The sequence below is a fragment of the Anabrus simplex genome, chromosome 1 (assembly GCF_040414725.1).
Source record: "Anabrus simplex isolate iqAnaSimp1 chromosome 1, ASM4041472v1, whole genome shotgun sequence".
Classification (NCBI taxonomy): domain Eukaryota; kingdom Metazoa; phylum Arthropoda; class Insecta; order Orthoptera; family Tettigoniidae; genus Anabrus; species Anabrus simplex.
In genome coordinates, this window is record NC_090265.1 from 1,156,114,953 (window position 1) to 1,156,137,987 (window position 23,035).

The 23,035-nt window shown below is 40.1% G+C and overlaps 1 protein-coding gene across 4 annotated transcripts in view; it reads left to right on the plus strand.

Annotated features, from left to right (window-relative positions):
• LOC136876987 (aladin) overlaps window positions 1–23,035 on the plus strand; it is a 122,094-nt gene that overhangs the window by 61,162 nt on the left and 37,897 nt on the right. For 3 of the 4 annotated variants that reach the window (XM_067150783.2, XM_067150767.2, XM_068228567.1), the window contains one exon: window positions 21,043–21,279. The exons of the other annotated variant lie outside the window; for it this stretch is intronic. In XM_067150783.2, coding sequence (XP_067006884.2) covers window positions 21,043–21,279 — 237 coding nt within the window. The remainder of the gene's footprint in view (window positions 1–21,042; window positions 21,280–23,035) is intronic. 4 annotated transcript variants of the gene reach the window in all.

Consider the following 23,035-nt stretch of genomic DNA (forward strand, 5'->3'; position numbering starts at 1 on the left):
ACGATTGTCTTCAACCCCAAAATTTACCCTCCGGAACTCTTTTGTACCAGCGGAAAATTGTTGTCCGATGTGGACAGTCTTTCCCCAGTACAGGAGTCATTTCCTCCAGGCACTGGTCAACAGTTAATCCACAAGCAAATTTGTAGCGGATAATTGTGCGATATTCACCTTTAGACCACCCTGACATCTTAACTTGCTTTCAGTCCCACTGCTTGGTAACAACTGGTGTTAAGTTCGCGCCTTGCTGTCTTCTAGACCGGTTTTCACCCCTCTTTTCATCCCTCACCATAACAAGGGTGTCCAGCCAACCGTTTTTGCATATTGCAAAAACTTTCCTAGTGCCCTTTGTAGAGTTGTTGAAATGCACTCTGTCTCCTTCCAGTTGTTGTGGCCACTCTCTGCTGTATGATTTCCGAGGATTCTCTAAACAATACCACCCGAGTACGATGCTAAGATGGTCCGTTATGCAAGTTCACCGCTGATTGCTTTTCCTCTAATTATCGCAATGACAGGACATTACCACCAAGATCCGTAGTATGCCGTAGCTGTCCTTTCGTGAGATACAGTTTCTTGAAAAATACGTGATCGAGGATTTAGCGTTGATGGGACTGAAATTTCTGGACGGTTGATCCGGGAAATCGTTTCTTCGAGGAACGGATAATACAGGATTTTTACCATGCTCGCAGGACCACGTAATGTGAACGAAGAATACAGGAAAACGTAGTTTCCGAGAACGTATAATCGAGGTTCTACTGTACCACTCTCCAGGGATAGTAACATGATTGTCATCTCTGCTTATGCTCCTATATTAGATCTGATGAAGATGCTAAAAACCAGTTCTGTAACTTGCTTTCCACAACCACCTCCAACGTACCAATTATAGATAAGCTCTTCCTACTAGGTGACTTCAATGCTAGAGTTGGGAAGGATAATCTGCTATGTAATGGACAAACAAAATCTCGGTAGTTGCATTGTCAGTGGATTTCTGGTTCTTGGTGTATGTACCGAACATGAACTTTTGATAACTAATATTGCACATGTGTGATAAACTGATATAACTTGAAAACAATATCGAGCTCGAATTATTATTATTATTATTATTATTATTATTATTATTATTATTATTATTATTATTATTATTATTATTATTATTCCTTGTGATGTACATCCACTTATTAGTATCATTATTAGTTTATGATTGCATTATTTGTGAGCTTATGCCATGAAATATTTGTTGTATATAGATATTTATATAAGCTTAGTTAATGTAAGAACCTGTATATAATTTATTATACTGTATTAATGATCTGTTATCCACTATAGAATTGTGAAACACATTGTAACATCCACAATGGTACTGGGAAGACAAGAACTCGGTAGAATATTCTATATGTTATATCTGGTCCTTAAGCACTCTAGAATTTACGAGAAAATGTATCTTTCTAGAAGCCTGGCCAGGCACATATATAAAAAGGTGGTCTTGGTGGTAGAGACGAGTTATTACTTAGCTGGAGTTATGGTTTAACAGGAGTATACTTGTGACCACGTGTTGTAGGTGACATGCTTGTAAGCAGTCAACTGTTTCAACTGTGTTTTAAGGTTGCCACCTCTATGTGGAATGTGCTTACTGGTAGGCATTTGTTAAAGATGGCGGTTTGTTGATGTGTATATTTTGTTTATGTGAAGTTAAGGAGAAATAAATAAGTGTACCAACTGACAGCATCTTTGTGGATACATTAATACGCAGTTCCGCTACTCAGTCGCTTCAAGACCACATGGATGCACCCTCACTCTAAGCATTTGCACATCCTTGATTACATCATCACTGGACAATGTGATAGAAAGGATCTCCTTATCACCAGAACAGCTAGAAATGTTGATGATTGCTGGATGGATCACAAGTTGCTATTCTCTTGTCTTAGAATTAGTCTTCACCATAAACCATTCAGGCATTTTCACCCCGTCCAAGCAGAAGTTTGATACATCTAAACTTCAAGATGGACCCACAGCCATGAATTTCCACAACATGATCTCCGACATGCTGACAAGCGCTCCAGTCAACACAAACAAAGTAGAGCAGGAATGGGCTACATTTCGGAAAGTAATCACAGAATCAGCTGAAAAAACCATGGTTTTAAGAAAAATGTAAGACAAGACTGGTTTGATGACAGCAACAAAGAGATTTTGTGTGTCATCAATGCTAAACGAGAAGCCCATCTATCCCTTCTTCAGTATCCATCTTGAGACGCAAAGAAAGCACACTTTCTCAAACTCAAGCGTAAATGTCAGGGGCAAATAAGAGAAATAAAGAACAACTGGTGGCAGCAGAAAGCTCTGGAACTGCAAAGTATGTCTGATGCCCCATACATGCGTAACTTCTGTGGAAGAATAAAGGAGTTATATGGCCCAACTCGCTCCTCCTCCGGGACACTGAAAGCTGCCGATAATGCTACCACTATTACTGATAGTCAAGAAATCCTAGAACGTTGGAAAGAACATTTCTCCTCTCTTCCCAATTGGAGTTCAAATGCTGCTGAAGACTTTCTCGATGATTTGCCTCTACATCCCCAACAACCGTGGATCTCTTCCAACATTCAAGGAATTCAATGCTGCTCTCAGTAAACTGAAACCTGGCAAGGCTCCTGGACCAGATAATATTCCTCGGGAACTGATTCAAAGTGGAGACCTACCTGTAAAAGACCAGACTTCTGGGTGAAACTCTGCAAATGCACATGGTCTAACCACCCAAAAGTTGGTTTTATTCCCATGATTTTAAGACTTCAAAATCTTATCCTCTTAATATGAGAAACCTGCGAAGTACCTGGTAACCTTAAAAATGCTACTATTGTTACTCTTTACAAAAAAAAAAAAGTGATTGTAGTGTTTGTGACAACTATCACGGTATATCATTGTTATCTATAGCAGGTGAAATTCTTGCTAGAATTTTCCTCAATCGCCTGCAGATTATTTCCGAAGGGATCCTATCCAAGATACAGTGGGGTTTTCAACCATCCAGAGGCACAACAGATATGATCTTCTGTGCAAGGCAAATCCAGGAAAAATGCAGAGAGCAACATACTCCTATATACCTAGTGTTCTATGATCTGGAAAAGACTTTCAACTCAGTCCCAAGACCAGCTATGTGGACAGTACTGAAACACTTTGGCTGTCCACAGCATTTTGTAAATCTAGTCAAGGCTCTTCATGATAACACGTCTGGGCAAGTCGTTCATCAAAATATTATCTCTGATCCATTTCCAATCAATCGTGGATTGAAACAAGGATGTGTGCTTGCTCCAACACTCTTCGCTCTTTACCTAGCTGCCATTCTGTATGGAACATCTGCAGACAACCAAGGTGTAAAGGTCAGACATCGCTCCACTGGGGGACTGTTCAATCTGGCCAGACTTCTCTCCCTAAAGCTTACTAGGATTTCCTCCGTTATGGAATTGCAGTATGCAGATGACTCTGCCGCACCTGCTCTCACACCTGAGGAGCTGCAACAGTCAGTCAGTTGTTTCAAGAGTGCTTGCGATCATTTTGGTCTCTCCATTAATGTTCAGAAAACCAAAGTACAGTACTCTCACAGCCTGCACCTGGATCGAACTTCCCACCTTCCAATATCTCCATTGCGGATACTCCACTGGAGCAGGTCAACCCCTTTTTATATCTAGGAGGTATCCTCTCAACAAATGCTAACTGCTCACAAGATGTTGATAGGAGAATTGGTGCTGCCCACTCAGCATTTGGATATTTATCCTGCCGTGTCTTCACAAATAAGGACCTTACAATGCATATCAAGATCATGGTTTACCATGCTGTTGTCATATCAACACTGCTTTACGGTTGTGATACGTGGACCCCCTACCATCAGGATAAAAAGCTAGAGCGCTTCCATCTGCAAAAACATAAGATCCATCTTCGAAATGAAATCAAAATCACTTTATTTGAAAAAGGTGTCTATCTCAATGGCAAATGGTACACAAAAAATACATTATTATCAAGCACTAAATTTTAAATTAAAAAGATAAGACATTTTCCTAAAATACAGTATTATACAATTTACACTAACAATTTTTCTATTAAACAGACTGCTCATCCTTACATGTATACAGTATGTGGAATGACTTGAATTACTTCAAATAATACTATACAAGTGCTATAAGATTTAAATTTCCTTTTTTTTTAAATTGGTACCTAATAAGCATAACAACCTGCTGCGTCTTAACCAGAGACACTTTTGCAACTGCTTTCCAGAGTTCCTCAAGGGCCTTCACAGCTGCCGTAGCAGTCCCAGTGCCCTCAAAGTCCGCACTGTACTTCATCCTTACAGGCAGTCCGCTACTTCGGCTGTCCAGTCTCCGTAGACCAGGGGATGGAATTAATTTATTTCCAAAAATTCGTTATTTACAATAACCAGTACAGGTCGAAAGCCCTTTAGCATTTCTTTTCTCTGTTGCTGTTTATTCTTTTCTTGAATATCTGTATCGATTTTTGGAAAAGGATCAAACAGTTTCCCTGCTAAACTGTTCTACTCTTCACGCCCTTCCCGATGAATGAAAATTTGCCCCAATCGCTTCTGCTAAAATCCCTCCTAATTTTATACTTGTGGTCAGCCCTGCCAATGTAATTATTTTCCAACTGAAGCCTCTCACGTATTTCCCCCCCCATGCTTCGTCTCCTATATAGGATCTATATAAGTCTAGTTTTCTCCCTTCTCTTAAAGTTCCCCACCCAAGTTTCTCTAACATTTCTGATTACACTACTTTTTCTCCTGAAATCCCGTTACAAATCTTGCTGCTTTTCTGTGCACGCCATCTGTTTCTTTTATTAGGTATTCCTGGTGAGGATCCCAAACAATGTTTGTATATTCCAATACTGGACGAACCATACTTAAGTAATTTTTCTCTTTTAATTCTTTGTTGCATCCTTTAAGTATCCTCATTATGACATGTAACAATATGTATGCTTTCCCAACATTTTCATCAACATGACCCTTCAAGTGCAAATTACTTTCAAATTTCACACCTAAGTATTTGCACTTGCCATCTTTTGAGACAATTACCTCATCCAAAGTATATTTAAATTCAGTTTTTAAGCTCCTGTTGTTGGTAGATGTTGTAGCAGTTGATTTTCCTCCATTAACCTTCATATTATTCTCTTCAACCCATTGTTGGATGCTTTCAAGGTCCCTTTGTAATTCTGCACAATCCTCAGTGTTACAGTATTTATTTCCCTATAAATAAATATGTCATCTGCATACAATCTTATTTTTAATGTTATATTTTTCCCTAAATCGTTTGCATATATTAAGAAGAGTAATGGGCTAATTATACTACCCTGTGCAATTCCCTTCCAAACTTACTCTTCCTATGATACGGGATTTCCTACTTTGACTTTCTGAACTTTTGAATTTAGAAATGTTCTTATCCAACATATAACCCTTATGTCCAATCCTATTCCCTCCAAATTCGATAATAATATTCCATGTTGCACTCTGTCAAAAGCTTTGGAAAGGTTGGACAGGCTATGCAATCTATCTGGCCTCCTGAATCCAACTGATCTGATAAGTTCTGTTCAAATCCCACCAGTTGTGCCTCACAAGAAAATTTCTTTCTAGATCCATACTGGCTCCTCATGAACCAGTTTTTATCATTACATATCCCTCTAACGTTCTTTGCTACTAAACTCTCCAGTATTTTGCAAACTGCACTGGTCAGGCTGACTGGTCTGTAGTTATCAGCTTTCCGTTTATCACTCTTTCCTTTATAAATTGGTATTATTACAGATTCCTTCCATTCCTTTGGTGTTACACTATTACAGTATCTATGACATAGTCAAAGAGAAATTTTAAATAAGGCACTATGTACCATCCCATTGTCATTAATACCTCCCCTGTAATTTGATCACTCCCTGCTGCTTTTCCTTGCTAAAGCAGTTGGATTTCTTTGAAAATATCCTCATCTCTTTAATGAGAAGCTTCTTGTTTCCTTTCCTCTCTATATTCTGTTTCGGTTTCCAACTCCTGACAATCTTCTACTGGATTTATACTAAATAGATTTGCTTTCTCATTATCTGTTAAAAAGTGTTCACTCCCTTCTCCCACCATTGTGGGAATTTGGATTCCGTTTCCCTTTTGATTCCTAATATATGAATACAGCTTTTACCGTTTCCCTTTGTGGTCATTACCCTCATGAAGTATGTCATTCTTGTAATTCGCTTTTCCTTCCATTTTCACTATATTATGTTCCCTCATTAGCTGTTTTCTAGTTTGTCTATTCTCTTTACCCTCTTTATCTTCCTGTTTACTATTCTACATTTCTGTTTAATTTTCTTACTTCCCTTGTACAATAAACGGGGTCTGAAATCATTTTACCCTTCTTAACAGGTACAAATCTCTTCTCTCCTTCCCAAATGATTCCTTTAAAGTTTGCCCAAGGTGTATCCACATTACTCCCTTCACTTATCCAACAACTGAATTGTGATTTAAGGTAAGTCCCGAATTCGTCAACGTTAGTTTTTCTGTACAGTTTCTTGTCTTGTGTGCCTTTTTTGGAACCAGTCCTACGTCCATTATTACAACCTTATGGTCACCTATTCCTTCAATTACCTCAGTTTTATCAACAATTTCCCATGGTTTAACCGAGAATACATCTAGTAAATTATTGAAAAGAGTTGATGATTCTAAAAGGAACGTCTCTTGTCTAACTACCAGTGTGGGTTTCTCTCTCATCGATCTGCCACTGGTCAGACTGGAGATCGCCCTTCAGAAGGCCTTTCTCCAGAAGGAACACCTAATCGCCATGTTTTCTGACCTCCAGAAAGCTTACAATACTGCCTGGCGATATGGAATTCTCTCCACCCTACACCAGTGGGGATTTTGGTGGAATTTGCCTACGTTTATTGAGAACTTCATGTCCCTCCGACTCTTTCGAGTCCGAGTAGGGAATGCATTTTCTCAATATTACGTTCATGGAAAATAGAGTACCTCAGGGATCTGAACTAAATGCCTCGCTATTTGCAATCGCCATCATCGGCATAGTTGCCACTGCTGAGCCTGCAGTCGTTCCATCGCTGTATGTAACGACTTAGCTCTACATTACAGCTCCGGAAGGGTGGCATTTGCTGAGAGGCAGCTACGGCAAGCCATTAACCGAGTCAACAAATGGGCCCTGCAACCTGGTTTTCGATTTTCAGCGGCGAAAATCTCAGTTGTACACTTCTGTCGACGTCGATTTGTACATACTGAACCAGAGCTCTGCTTGCGAAACAGTGTCTTACCAGTGGTAGACACCTGCAGATTCCTGGGTCTCCATTTTGATAAGAGACCAACGTGGTAGCCCCACATCCGTCAGTTGAAGGTTGCCTGCATGAAGGAACTTAACATGCTTAAGCTTCTAAGCGGCACTTCGGGGGGGGCTGAACGTGTGGTGCTGCTACGATTTTACACGGCAACGGTCCTCTCCCGAATTGACTATGGAAGTGCGGCTTATCGCTCAACGTCAAAATCTACGCTGAGCCTTTTAGACTGTATTCACCATAGTGGAGTTAGGCTGACAACAGGAGCTTTCTGTACTAGCCCCATTCCCAGCCTACTCGCTGAAGCGTGAGTTCCACCTTTACGGATAAGGAAGCAGCAGCTACTCCTCGCGTACACTGCCAAACTTCGTGAAATGTCGCTACATCCAAGCTATCAATGCATCTTTAGTACCTAATACCACCAGAGGTACCAAGACCGGTCTAATACCACACGGCCGGTTGGGATTCAGATTGATAGCTTGTGTCGTGATTTGAATATCGATATCGGTGATTGTCTTGAACAAACTTTTAGTGAGGTACCTCCATGGTTAGTTCCGCAACCGGATGTACATCTAGATCTACTCCGTGGACCCAAGGTGAACACTGATTCCTCCATTTATCGGAGGCATTTCCAGTACTTCGTTCACTAATACCCGGCCGCGAAACATATCTTCACGGATGGTTCTAAAATCGGAGAAAATGTTGGTTGTTCTTTCGTCACCAATGAGGCGATTATATGAGCACGAAGATCTCGCTTCCTAGTGTATGTAGCGTGTATACTGCAGAGCTTTACGCCGTCTTAGAGGCTCTGCAGTTTGTGCTGGGTGACGAAAGAAGCCACTTTCTTATGTGTACCGACTCGTTAAGCTCTCTGCAGTCTATTGAAGCCTCTTTCTCGCAACACCCACTGGTACAGCAGATTCATGACCTTCTTGCCAGGTTAAGTAATGCGGGCACCAGAATCACTTTCGCGTGGCTTCCAAGCCACGTTGGGATTTGGGAAACGAACTTGCAGATGAAGCTTCAAAGGAAGTGATACTCTTACCTCCAAGACCTGTCAATGTACCTGCTAAAGATGTTTGTTCTCAGCTACGTTGAACCATCTTGGCGTCCTGGGAATGGGAGTGGCTAGCTATCTGAACTCCCAACAAGCTGAGATCAATTAAGAAGACAACTACCATGTGGCGGTCCTCTTTCCAGCCTTCATAGAGAGAGGCCATAGTATTGTGTAGGCTGAGGATAGGTCATTCACGATCTACGCACTCTTATCTCCTAAATTTATTTTCCACTAATTTGTTCAGAGAGGATGATTACCTCATTTGTACTTCCTCTTAAAATAAAAATCACCACCACCACCACTATTACTTGTGTAAATTCTCCCTCCCAAATTAACTTATTTGCCAGTTTCTGTTCATGGACTTCACTTCCAGCTCCATTCCATTCAAATTCAGGCAAATTTAGATCTCCGCCAATTATTACCATATCATCATTATTGTTTCTTTTTAGTATAATCTATTTCTTTCTCAAATATTTTCATGTCTTTTTCCTCTCTTCCAGGCCTATATGTTTGTATAATTCCCACCTCCCTCATATTTTCACAAACTAATTTTATCCCTAATGTTTCATCCCTTTCCTCAGTAAACCATTCATGTAAACAATAAGTTTCCTTCACCAGAATGAACATCCCCACCTTCCATTTTGTCTCCTCAGTCTCTACGGTAAACTGTATACCCTTCTGGAAATACTTCTCTATCTTGAACATCAAATGGGAGGAAGGGTCACCAACCTTGCAGTGCTTGAGAAAGCACATGCTATAAGCATTGAGCTACCATCATTGGCCACCGTCTCAGATGGATAGGGCACGTCCATTCGCATGAGAGAAACCAGGCTTCCTCGTCAACTTCTGTGTGGTGAACTCTGTTCTGGCACTAGACCTCATAAAGTCCCTTTGAGGTGTTTCAAGGATCAGTTAAAGCATACTATGAAAAGAGCTGGAATTAACACTCAGTCCTGGGATACGCTTAGTGAGAAGCGTACACTTTGGCACCACACTGTTTCTACGTCATTTTCGGTGTTTGAAGAGGAATGACGGCGATGTGAAGAGAATAAACGACAAACGCAGAAGCACCGTCAAGCTCATTTCCGACCTCCCCCAACCATTCTATGTGGTCTGTGTGGACACATGTGTCCTGCCAAGATTGGGCTACTAAGTCATATGAAATATATTAACAAAACTTTGTGAGTGTGAAAATGTAAACTGCTGAAGAATATATTTACTCGGATACAGGTTGCAGCCGACGACAATAAATTCCCAACAAACTCGGGCCTCTTTTTGGAAGGAGCAAAATTAGAATCAGTTTCTCACTTCAAGTACCTCGGAAGCACAATTGCAAAGACAACACTGTCAAGCCGGAAATACTCAGCAGGACACAAAAGCATCAAACTTTTACAGTCAAATCAGAAATCTAATCTGGGTCTGCAAAATACCACAAAAAAAAAAAACACTCTGTAGCACACCTACTTCGTACCGATTCTCACATATGGTTTAGAGGCATGTATTCTATTAACAATGACTACAACAGAATTTAGGCAGCAGAAATGATATTCATTAGAACTATGAATCAGACTACTTGAAAGGACAAAATCAGGAATGAAGTAAACAGGAAGGTATCTGGCATTGAGGTCCCTATTACCAGTGTAATAAAGAAGTGTAGACTTCAGTGGTACGGGCACATTACCTTTGTATGAGAATGAAGAGCAAAAGACCTGCCAGAAAAGACTTTGAACTTAACTGTTCAAGAAAAAAAGACCATGGGGAAGATCAGGGAAGCACTGGATAGACACAGTGAAATCAGATATGGAGGAGAGACGTCTCAAATGGGAAGATGCTCTGGAACAGAAAATGTATGCAGGCAGGAAGAGATGGCGAGCACTTGTACACACCCGGGAAACTGGAGTTGGAAAATGATGATGATCTGTCCCAGTAATACCCCTTCTTTCACTCTAATAAAACATTTGAATTCCAAATGTGTTTTGAGTTGCTCTTATCATCTTTCTTGATATTCCGATCCAACTCACAAGGGAACATCGACAAGGGTTAAGTTGCCGATCGCGATGAAACTTGGAAAACACATTGTGGTACACATAAAAAAAGATGTCAGCATCAATTTTGGGTGCCGACATTCATTAGGACGTTAACTAAGGGGCCTAAAAGTTGCGACATTTCAAGTTCCACGCGATCAGCGATGAATACCTTCTGGCCAATGCTAAGACGGCACACTGCCTGCCTGGAGACACACTTCTGCACCTCCTCCCCTCTCCACTCCAACTGGTTTGCCGCCACACGTTTCCCTTCTCCCCACGCTTGACGGCTGCTTAGCTGTTGAACGGGACTGGTGCTATACTTCTTTTCGTACTATAATTAGTGAAATCCTTTCAACAATGTTCCGTTTCTCACATAATGATAATAAATAACCTAAACTAATATACCCATATTTTATTCAAATTTTATATTTTCATTCCTGCTAATTCCGGTGAGTTGCCACATTCGTGGGTACAACCCCAAGTTAAGCACCACTAGGCGTGGTCAAACGTGGGATGGGGTACCGCGTCTGATCTACGCTTAAATTATTATTTACTTTTAAAACGCCTTAAAGCTTTTGGTAGTGTCCTTTAGACTGGACATAGATGTGAAATTAATTCAATTAAATCACCCACCATTAAATAAATTAACGTTAAATATCTTTTTATTTAAAGAAATTACGTGCCCAGGTAGAGAGGATCTCAATTAATGTAATGAGATTTGGTACCTCGCGATATTAAAACCTGGTTACAGGTCCAGACCATGTCGCCTTCCCCCCACCTATTTTGTGTACGCTATCAGTTGTGTCATAACAAAACGAAATCGTGGAAGACAACAACAATTATAAACTCTGAGTTTGAAACTACTGGTATTTTCCGTATTGCGTACTCTGGTATAAGGAATATAGGTAGATGTTTTTATTTGTGCTTGTACTGAACGATTTATTTATGTTTTGCACTAACAGATACAGCACATTTCAATTGCAGTAATGGTTGTCCAATATAAATCAATTGAATGCATAGACAACTTTGATATGAATATAACATGGAATGTATTAAAGTTTGACGTAATAAGAAAAGCCTTGAAAAATAAAAAAGATGTGCATTTATTATGCAGTAGATATACGGTAATCACACAGGCAGACCTGTAGTCTTACTTTACCGGTACTTTTCCTTTGCAATCCATCGCAATAAGATCAAATTTGTCTCGGAGAGAGCCTCCTTCATCCTCTACTTTTTTCCAGGCGGAGAGCTGTATCTCACTATGCTGACGACAGAATTTCTTTTGCACAGTTGCAGATTTCAGATTTTTCCGCTTTCCACCCCTCCCTCTTGTTTTATACTGTAAGTCTGCGGTGTCCATCGAATTGGCACTGTCTTGGCTTTGTCTCGGTTCTGGCTCACTATATTCAATACCCTTTTCGTGTTCCGACTAATCAGATCTGTACGTCAAACTTGTAACGTCCTCTAAATAGAGACATTCACCTTCAAGGCAGTAACTTCTAAGCTCTGAAAAACAAAATGAAAATAATTAAAACACATGTTGTTACATGTAGTCTATACCATACAGTTATTGGCCACTTAAGGATAATTTGAAGTTTGTTATTCAATAAAATTCATGAATGGCAGTAAATAATTTTTTTAAACAGATTTTTGGCATAGTTATTTATTTCTAATACAAGAAGTACTAAGACTCTTCTGATAAAATAATATTACAAATTTATACATTAAATTATTTATAAGTTTGTAAAATTGTATAGTTATTGGCCACTTCTGACAGTAATTGTCCACATGTGGTACAGTAATTGGCCATTCCATACTTCTACTGGTGACGTTGTATCTTGGGTTTATTGAACAATCTAGAAACTCCTATATAACAGTGTATCATACTTTTCTTGGAACACAGTCTTAAATTATACGTTTTACTAGGTTATATAGTTCACCAACTTCATCATCATCATCATCATCATCATCATGCACACTATTGTCAGTGAAATCTTCAATTTCACTGGCTGATTTCACATTGTAGCAGAAATGGCAAAGGAACCCATCCTCGCCCTCAGCCAGGGGAATATGATTTTTGTGGTTGTTAGGTACACATTTTTCATGAAATGAACTGCGGCAATCGTCACAACGTATTTCCCTCCCATTTTTGACTTTGCCATGGCAGATGCAACACGATACTTCATTTCCACCTTTCCCAAATAATTTCCTTTTAATTGAGCACCTGTCGCGTTCCTTGCATTCCTTTTCTCCTTTCAATTCTGCACGTTTCCTTTTTTGTTGTTCTTTCTCTTCCTCTGCGGTAAGTTTAGCAAGGCGCTTCTTCTGAAACATGTCATGATATTTTTTTGATATCACAGCAAATGGCTGTCTGTCTGTGATCTTCTTTCTCTTACGCTTTGGAGTTTCAGGCCAAACAAGAAATTCCTCCATATGGTCTAAACGGGCTCTTTTGATTACTGAGGTAGTCGTGCTAGTTGAACCCTTTTCCTCCTCTCCTGTGTACATTCTCTTGCTGGAGATATTGCTAGTTTCTACTCATATTTGGCTGTTCTGTGAGGCATTATTTGGGGTCACATTGCTAATGATATTTCCTGCCCCGTTTCTCTCAGGAGTCACACTAGTGGATTGGCAATCAATATCACCGAGCTCGATAGCTGCAGTCGCTTAAGTGCGGCCAGTATCCAGTATTCGGGAGATAGTAGGTTCGAACCCCACTGTCGGCAGCCCTGAAAATGGTTTTCCGTGGTTTCCCATTTTCACACCAGGCAAATGCTGGGGCTGTACCTTAATTAAGGCCACGGCTGCCTCCTTCCCTCTCCTAGCCCTTTTCTGTCCCATCGTCGCCGTAAGACCTATCTGTGTCGGTGCGACGTAAAACAACTAGCAAAAAAAAAAAAGGCAATCAATATCCTTCATATTGGATGAATGGCTGTTACACTGAATCATGCCACTTGCTGCGCTGCTTGATTCAGCGCCTAACATTCGCCTGAAGTTCTTCTCTTTCTTGAAATATTTCCATATTCGGAACAAAGAGTGAAAATCTTCGCTGGTTTCTCGCAGAACCGTCCCATCACTCTTAAATGTTTCAATTTTTTCAGCTCCTACAATGCTGAAAAATGTGGCATAATTCATAACTACATTTGAGATATTTTCATCATTGCAGGGAATCTGTCCCTGCTCCTTCGGGACCGCTGTCACATTAGATTTCCCCAGACATTTGGAGTAATCCACTGCATCAGGATTTAAAGGACAAATACCACATACTTCAAAACCTTTCGCCAGGGTTTCAGGTTTGGCAGCAGACTCAACTACCTTCTTCAAAAGAGGAGCAAATGAAAATTTGTTTAGAACCTCACCTGGATGATTAGAATACCAATCATGCACTGCCTTTCGCCAGCATACTTTCAGGGGCCGAAACACAGCAACATCTGCAGGTTGTAAGATGCGGGTAGCATTTGGATACAATGCTATTATTTCAATCTGTAAATCACGGCACAAGACACTTAATTGATAAGTTAGGTGCGATTTATGTCCGTCAACAAACAATACTACTGGCAGTGTTATACCTTCAGACACAAGAAAGGGGTGAAACACATTTGCTATGTAATCAAAAAATACCTTGGAAGTCATCCACCCACTGTCGCTTCGAGCGATTCCCCATTCCTTGGGAACAGGAATTCTTTTATAGGGATAGACAAACATTCGGCAACATTTTTTCCCACTGGCCGAAAAGGTGAACATAACAGTTATGTTCTCCTTAGAAGGTCTCTCCTGTACCGAATACACATTTTTTGCCCCCTTCTTCACTAGCACTCGACCCGTTGAGGGACATATTTGGAAACCTGTTTCATCTCCGTTGAAGACTCTTCAAGATTTTTCTCTTTAATATACTCCTTTACTTCGGAAAACCACTTCCTAACATCATTTTCCAAGACACGTGAACTTGCTGCTGTTACTGACTCACTTGTTCGCTCTGTTATTTGAGGATGACGACGCAGGAAAGCCTATAAACAAGAAAGAGAACTCAATATTTTCAGAAGAATTTACAGTTACATGGATACTAATCAAAAGTTCTACGAATATACCTTCAGCCAGCCTTCACCTGGGTATTGTTCCTGAAAGGGTTCGGCCGTGGACTTAATGTCAAAAAATTCTGTACGCTGGAAATTATGTCTTCTCTCTTTCTCGGAAAACCTTTCCTTGCCATTTCGAGAATCCACCTAGAAATATTAAATTTCCTTTCCATTGTTAGGAACCATCACAATAATGCAAAATATGTATCTCTCTACTTCATGTTACACATTTTGAATCATCTGAGGCTAACCTGACTAAAGTATCCTCCTCTTCCTTCGTGAGAACTGGCGATGGACCAAAAGAATCTTTGTGAGCAGGGTTTTTCAATTTAAATTGTAGACTGGTTCGTGGTAGGCCATATTTTTTCGCCACGGCTCTCAGAGATTTATCAGGATCATTGTGTATTTCCGCTATTGCTGCTTCCATAGCAGCAGGATCGTATTTTGGAAGTTTAGGCATTTTTAAAATTACCTACAAAGTACCAATCAAAAATTGTTACAGTAATGGACTACACCCAAAACAGTTATTGGCCGGGTGGCCATTAACTGTGTAGGTTGCTTTTATTAAAAAAAACCAAGGAATATTGATATTCTGATCATATAAGAAGCTTGTCTACCGCATAAAAGTACGATTTTTATAGACTCCCAAAACACAGCTATTGGCCGGGGTGGCCAATAGTTATGTAATGCAGTTTTTTCAGTTACAGTTATTGGCCACCCACGTGAATGGTACACATTGCAATGATTCTTATAAATTATCACATTAACTCATTGGTTATTAACTTAACTCACCTCAGTAACCTTGCCTGGAGTGTAGGATAGTATCAAAACACTATCAGAGATATTTCAAATAAGTCCTGACGCTAAAGAAATTCACAAAAAATATCACAATATTAAACACTGTGCCAGTTGAGTGCCACCATTTTGAACTCTCGCAGATAACGGAGGGAAAAAGTTCCATGCTCATGGAGAATAAAGGATAGGTCTGCCATCTGGTGACAAAAATCAGACTTTAAATGCTACAACTGCCTTGTAATTGAACTTTAAATCAGTATTGGCCAATAATTGTAAGGTGGCCAATTACTATACGGTTTACCCTATATTTATTGACAGAAACAACGGAGAACACAAATGTTTTTTGTAAAAAAAAAGAGAGAGTTATCGGTATCAACATATCAGACGGTCCAGTGCTGAAAACTAAAATCTAAAATTTCACATACCGGACAATTTGGCCATGCTGTTAGGGGTGCGTAGCTGTGAGATCGCATCCAGGAGATAGTGGGTTCGATCTCCACTGTCGGCAGCCCTGAAGATGGTTTTCCGTGGTTTCCCATTTTCACACCAGGCAAATGTTGGGGCTGTACCTTAATTAAGGCCACAGCCGCTTCCTTCCCATTCCTAGGCCTTTCCTGTCCCATCGTTGCCGTAAGACTTATCTGTGTCGGGGCGACGTAAAGCAAATAGAAAAAAAAATTCACATGTAGCGCAAAAGACCACGCTTCAATCTACGTTATTAGGGCCTATGTCATGCAGTGTGACCACCCCGTGAGCGTCGAAACCTATTTGAAAACAGTTGACTGCTTAACACTCACCCTGAATCGTGTTATAAAGCTGCAGCTCCCGAAAGTTCAGCGGACCTTCTTTACCGTGACTTCCGTGATTTGCTTGAAGATGGAAAATAATTTTTGAAATGCTCAGCGGCATTGCGCTTAAGGAATCGTCGCAAACGTTTTCATAAACATTTCAGAAAATGTAAACTAATACAGTTTGGAAATTACAAAGGAGAGATATGAGGAAGGCTGATAGAGTACGCAAAGTGTAGCACCAGATGATACAGATGTTGATTCCCATAGGGAATCAGAAACATTTGTTCCGAATGAGTAAATTTATAATACCAATATAAATGGTCCGTTATTGGACATTATAAATTTTCCAGCTAACTCATTACTGGTTGCCAGCGTTTCGCCCCCGTGTGCTAGGCTGGGCTCATCAGTTGGTACCTAGCACACCTACCAAGACGCTGGCTAGTGCATACCGTGGAGGCCACTGCGTAGGCTAACTGTAGCCACCGGCAGTGCCAATGCACTACGAGACACTTTGTCCCACTACAAAAAATTTTTGATGCCTGCTTGGCCATCAGATGATACAGATGTTGATTCCCATAGGGAATCAGAAACATTTGTTCCGAATGAGTAAATTTATAATACCAATGTAAATGGTCCGTTATTGGACACTACAGTTAGCCTACGCAGTGGCCTCCACGGTATGCACTAGCCAGCATCTTGGTAGGTGTGCTAGGTACCAACTGATGAGCCCAGCCTAGCACACGGGGGCGAAACGCTGGCAACCAGTAATGAGTTAGCTGGAAAATTTATAATGTCCAATAACGCGGGCAACCAGTAATGAGTTAGCTGGAAAATTTATAATGTCCAATAACGGACCATTTATATTGGTATTATAAATTTACTCATTCGGAACAAATGTTTCTGATTCCCTATGGGAATCAACATCTGTATCATCTGTTGGCCAAGCAGGCATCAAAATTTTTTGTAGTGGGACAAAGTGTCTCGTAGTGCATTGGCACTGCCGGTGGCTACAGTTAGCCTACGCAGTGGCCTCCACGGTATGCACTAGCCAGCGTCTTGGTAGGTGTGCTAGGTACCAACTGATGAGCCCAGCCTAGCACACGGGGGCGAAACGCTGGCAACCAGTAATGAGTTAGCTGGAAAATTTATAATGTCCAATAACGGACCATTTATATTGGTATTAAGTGTAGCACCAGTTCTCTTCGACAGCTAAGCAGACGGCAGGCGCAGGCAGAAGGGAAACGTGCGGTGGCGAACCAGAAGGAGGATGGGGGGGGGGGGGGGGGGAGGTGCAGTGGTGTGTCTCCAGACAGGCAGTGTGCCGGCTTAGCGTTGGCCAGCAGGTATTCATCGCTCTTCGCGCGGAACTTGAAATGTTGCAACTTTAGGCCCCTTAGTTAACGCCCTAATGAATGTCGGCACCAAAAATTTATGCTGACATCTTTTTTACATGTACCTCAATGTGTTTTCCAAGTTTCATCATGATTGGCGATGTTCCCTTGTCAGCTTATATATGACAGTCCGTCTACTCTCTAAATTGATTGCCATGAAGCACAATCTGCCTGTTTTCTTCTTCATGTCCATTATTGTTTTTACAACCAATATATTATCACATGTTCTCATTCCTTTTCCTAATCCTGATTGGAGTCTCGACAGGGTCGAGCACCCTTTTGCCCGGTTCATTAGTCTTTTTGTCAATATCCCTGCATATATCTTATTTAGTGAATCTAGCAACCTTATCCCTCTATAGTTACTTGGATTTGATCTCTCATCCTGTATCTTACATGTAGGGCAAATTGGTCCCTCCTGCCATGATTTTGGTACTATGCTCCGTCAAGTATCTTACTAAATATTTTCACTATATTTTCGAGGAAGTTATTCTTACCTACTTCCTTCCAAAATTCATTATTGATACATGAAATTGCTCCTGCTTTCCCTTTTGCTTGTGCTAATCTGCATTTTATGTCCTCCTTACTTATGCCATCGTTACTTATTTTACTACCCAAGTAACAATATTCATCTACTTCTTTTAAGACTTCATTTCCTATACTCCGTACGGCTCTACTTCTAAATTGACGTTTTAGCAGATTTTGGCTCTGTCTGGTAGTTATGCGCTGAAGCACAGACATCCATCCAATCCCAAGCTGCCATTCATATCGATTTATATCGGCAGAGCACGATCTCGAAACCTTGTTGCCAACTCTAATATTTACATTCACCACGTGGTTAACCTATCTCGCTCAGCGTGTATGGTATTCGGTACGGTTCGCGATCTTTTGCATTTTCCTTCAATATTTACTGTGTTTTTCATATTGTTGGAGGGTTCCAGTGACAGATCAGTAGAGTGTTCCCTTTGTAGGCCATAATCTCCTTCCTGTGCCAGCCATTAGCGACGTGTTTTTTCCTCATTCCCTTTTATTGTTAATAATATATTCTCTTTTACTGACAGATATTGTTAGAAAGTGTAGTTCTTGTGAATTTGTTTTCAATCCATATTCATTCGTTTTTCTGAGTACTGTATTACAATTTAAAAGGGCTGTTTACAGCGGTTGTATTGCATCAGCTGTTCTCGCAGGCGTAGCGCGCTGGCAACAGAGGGAAGGCGATGCTCATTTGTTTTACGAAACTTCAATTTAGAAGTAAGGCCGTGCGGAGTATAATCTAATATTTTCTGCATCACCTGCCTTCATTCGACTGCACTCCATTACTTTTGTTTTGGACTTATTTATTTTCATCTTGTACTCCTTACCCAAGACTTCATCCATACCATTCAGCAGTTTCTCGAGATCTTCCGCAGTCTCAGATAAAATAACAATATCATCGGCAAATCTCAAGGTTTTGATTTGCTCTCCTTGGATTGTGATTCCCTTTCCAAATTCCTCTTTGATTTCCTTTACTGCCTGTTCTATGTAAACATTGAAAAGAAGAGGGAACAAACTGCAGCCTTGCCTAACTCCTTTCTGGTTTGCTGCTTCTTTTTCAAAGCTCTTGATTCTTATCACTGCAGACTGATTCTTTTATGGATTGTAGATAATTCTTCGTTCTCGGTATCTGATCCCACCTTCAGAATCTTAAATGGCTTGGTACAATCTACATTATCGAATGCCTTTCCTAGATCTACGAATGCCATGTACGTGGCTTGTCCTTCTTGATTCGATCCTCTAAGATCAGACGTAAAGTGAGGGGTGTAGAAGCAAAACTCAAATTGTCCATTTTTTTCCATATTTAGTTCTGTGTGAAGGCATGTTCTCTACCTTAATGGGTATCATTTCCAATGAAATACTTGTAGCAAAACTAACATTTTACTTGTATAAAATCATTCTGAAATTCAGGGTTAGTTGTAAAACTCACATTATCCACTTTCCAGCACAAAACAAAAGTCACACACTCTCCGGTTACACCAATCATGTTGCTACACTTGTTTCCGAGTGCATTGTGGGTATCCCAGTTTACATTAGATTACAGATTACATCATATTGTTAGGTGAAGGCTTCATCAGTACGTCAGTTGTTGAATTAAAATAAATAGTTCCCCAAAATAAGGGTTATTAAGAACTATCAGTGTATCTCTTCCAAACTGATTTGATTTGTGGGAATGTAGGTCATTCATGTTAACATCTTCAGGTGCAGCACTATCATTCTCTTTTAATAAACATGTATTATCACTATGCATTACTGTTTAATAAACTGTATTTTTATTATTATTCTCCTCCAAGTGTCCGTTTTTCTTTTATATAAATGCTTCTGTTCACTGTTTGAATCCTGTTTCTTAGTTTCATATATAGCCTACTAAACATAAGAATGTTTGTATCAAAACTTACATTATCCCTAGCCTTGTGATGCATATCTCACATTATCCAAAACCGCAGAGCAAAACTCACATTCTCCAAATTTAAAATGTAATTTGCTGTCTTCACGTTTACTTTCCACAAGAAAAGATGTTCTCCGGCATTTATTAATACATTCAAGATGTAAATAGAAACATATATAGCAAGATTCGTCCAGGTGTACACATTTGAGAGTTTTTCCCACTTTACCGTAAATCATGAAAAGTGGACAACGTGAGTTTTGCTTCTACATCCCTTTCAGGATTGCATCACGTGTTCCTACATTTCTTCTGAAGCCAAATTGATCTCCTCCCAACTCAGCTTCAACTTGTTTTTCCATTCTTCTGTAAACAATACGTGTTAAAATTTTGCAGGCATGAGATACTAAACTAATGGTGCGGTAGTTTTCACACCTGTCAGCACCGGCTTTCTTGGGGATATGTATAACAACATTCTGCCAAAAATCGGATGGGACTTCTCCTGTCTCATACATCTTACACACTAAATGGAATAACCTTGCCATGTTGGTTTCTCCTAAGGCAGTCAGTAATTCAGAGGGAATGTCATCAATTCCAGGTGCCTTGTCCTATTTAGGTCACTTACTAGAATAATAATGAGTGGTAAGTGATGAGATTCTCCCAAGCCTTCAACAGTTACTCTTTTAATGAGTAATAATGCCTCTCTTGAACATAGTACTAAATCTATAACACTTCCTCCCATTTCTGTTTTATATATATATATAAAGTTACCACTTTCATCTTCTGGCTACCATCCATTCTAAATATACTATTCTTCTTCAGTATATCATGTAGTTCTAGTTATTTTTCACTGTACCTATTATACCCTTCATCCGTATGAGAACTTAAATTTTTATCATGAAAGGCTATGTGGGAACATGGAACAAGTGAAGAAACATACCGGTATCTCCTGTAGAACTCAATTGGGCTTTTCTCAGGATGGCTTGGAGTAGTGTCACAATGGTGTACCAGTTGGTGACTGTCATGGAGAGGTGTGGTATTCCGACTGATGAGCCCAGTGTCATACTGCAACAAAATAGCTGAATTTATTTTATAAAATACTATGTTGAGATGTGATTGACTTTGTTTTAGTCAGCTCTGTTGAGACTGTGAATATGCTTCTAATTCATAAGCTATTGTTCTTGGTACGATAGGGTATGGGAGACGCGTAAGTGGATACCGGAGCGATGGACTGTTATGTCTGGCCGTGTTCAGACAGCCTGTTGGAGTCCTTGTGGATCTATACTGATGTTTGCTACAACTGAAGAACCAGTGATATACTCTCTCAGTTTATCAGGGGCACAGATTCTCTACCAGGCAAAAGATACTCCACCCAAAGTGGCCTTAAGAGCTGTTGATTTGACTCCCATTGAACTAGAATCAGGAGACAGGTGAGCTTGATTTATACATTTGCAAAAGCACTTAAAAAGGCTCTCTTACTTCACTATTAATTCATAATTTTATACTTTTCAATGGTGTGTAAAATTCTTATTTGTTACTTTCAAGTACACTATTTGATTTATGTGTGTGCATTGGTGTATTGTGATATTTCATGATTTTATTAGTGTTACAAAGGTAAACTTCATTTCTTAACTATCTAGCTATGTAGTATGCTCAGCCTTGAGAGAACTGTGTGAGCATGATCAGATGTGAGCACATATTTCAGGTGTTCTGAGATGTTGTATACCATTCGAGGTCAGTAGTAGTAATTATGTCACTTCAAAGGCAGTTGTTAGCAAGCAGTGATATACTGTAGAAGTCCGCTATAGCGAGTACGGTATATAATGAGAACCCCGGCATAACGCCAGTTTTTTGCTATCCCTTCAAAATTCCTATATTAAACTGTGTATTATCCTTCGGTTACAGCGAGAGCCCTATCACTGATGCATCCGTTATTACGAGCGCTTAAGCGCGTGCGATTTTTCCCATTACCAATATTTAAGCACCCCAGCAATAATGTTCCATGCGATCGATTACCTTCGGTATCGTTTCCTCGCTATTTCCACTAGCAAATTCTCTCGTCGACATTCAAAGGCGATATCGGGGTTGATTAGTAATACCCGTCGACTGCTGTTCCGTAAAGAAAATTTGAAATGAAAGAGGACATTTTCGTAACAAATCCTTAAATAATGTGTCCGATAACTGCATTTCACATTGGGGAACACCCTCAGTTTCTCCAGCTAATGCAGTAATTACATCCCAGCTATAATCCCCCAAATAGAAAAGATATTGGAGGTTCTTTACTGGACACTGTTTACATGAAAGTAAAAAACAAGTGTTCTTCAGTGTTAAAACAATGAAGTTGTTTTATATAGGAATTAGGGGATGGTCAAATGTCCATAATGAATCAGTAGTGTGCTTAACAGTAACTAACAGCAGCAGGCTATAGTTATTTGGTAGATCTTTGGATACATTAGGAAATCCACACACATCAGAATACCTGGCAGACATCGCATCCGTTATCATCAGGAAATGTGAAGAATAGCTAAAATGACCAAGCGAGGTGGCTACGGTGTTTGATTCACATAGCTGTGAGCTTCCATTTGGTGGGGGGTTTCGAACCCTGCCATCAGCAGCACTGAAGGTAGTCACATCAAGCAAATGCTGGGGCTGAGCTGTAATTCTTAATTCCATGGTCGCTTCCGTCCCATTCCTAGCCCTGCCCTCTTCCATCATTGTCATAAGACCTGTCTGCATCAGTGTAATGTAAAAGAAATAGTAAAAAAAAAAATTAAAAAATTGTTTAAATGTTTTGTGCTTTCATTCATGACTGATAATGCAGCTGATGTCTCATGGGTGCAACACTTGCTTGAAAACAGGGAAGACATGAACATGATAAACTATAACTGTTTAGCACATCTTTTCAATCTCTTAGCTAATGACTGTCAGATTCTGAACCTGAACAAGCGTATTCTCAGTGTAGCTAAATATTTTCAGACAACCATTTTGCAAATGCTCTCTACAAACAATCAGGGGATCCAAAACTTATCACACCAGCTGAAACTGGTTAGAACAGGTTAGTTTATTGTCTGGATGCTTACATTGAAAGTTGGCCCACACTTCTCAAAATCAGTGAAGATAATAGGGTCAAGAAAGACATTAATATGCAAGCCATTGCTACCTATATTATGCTTGAGGGGAATTTAG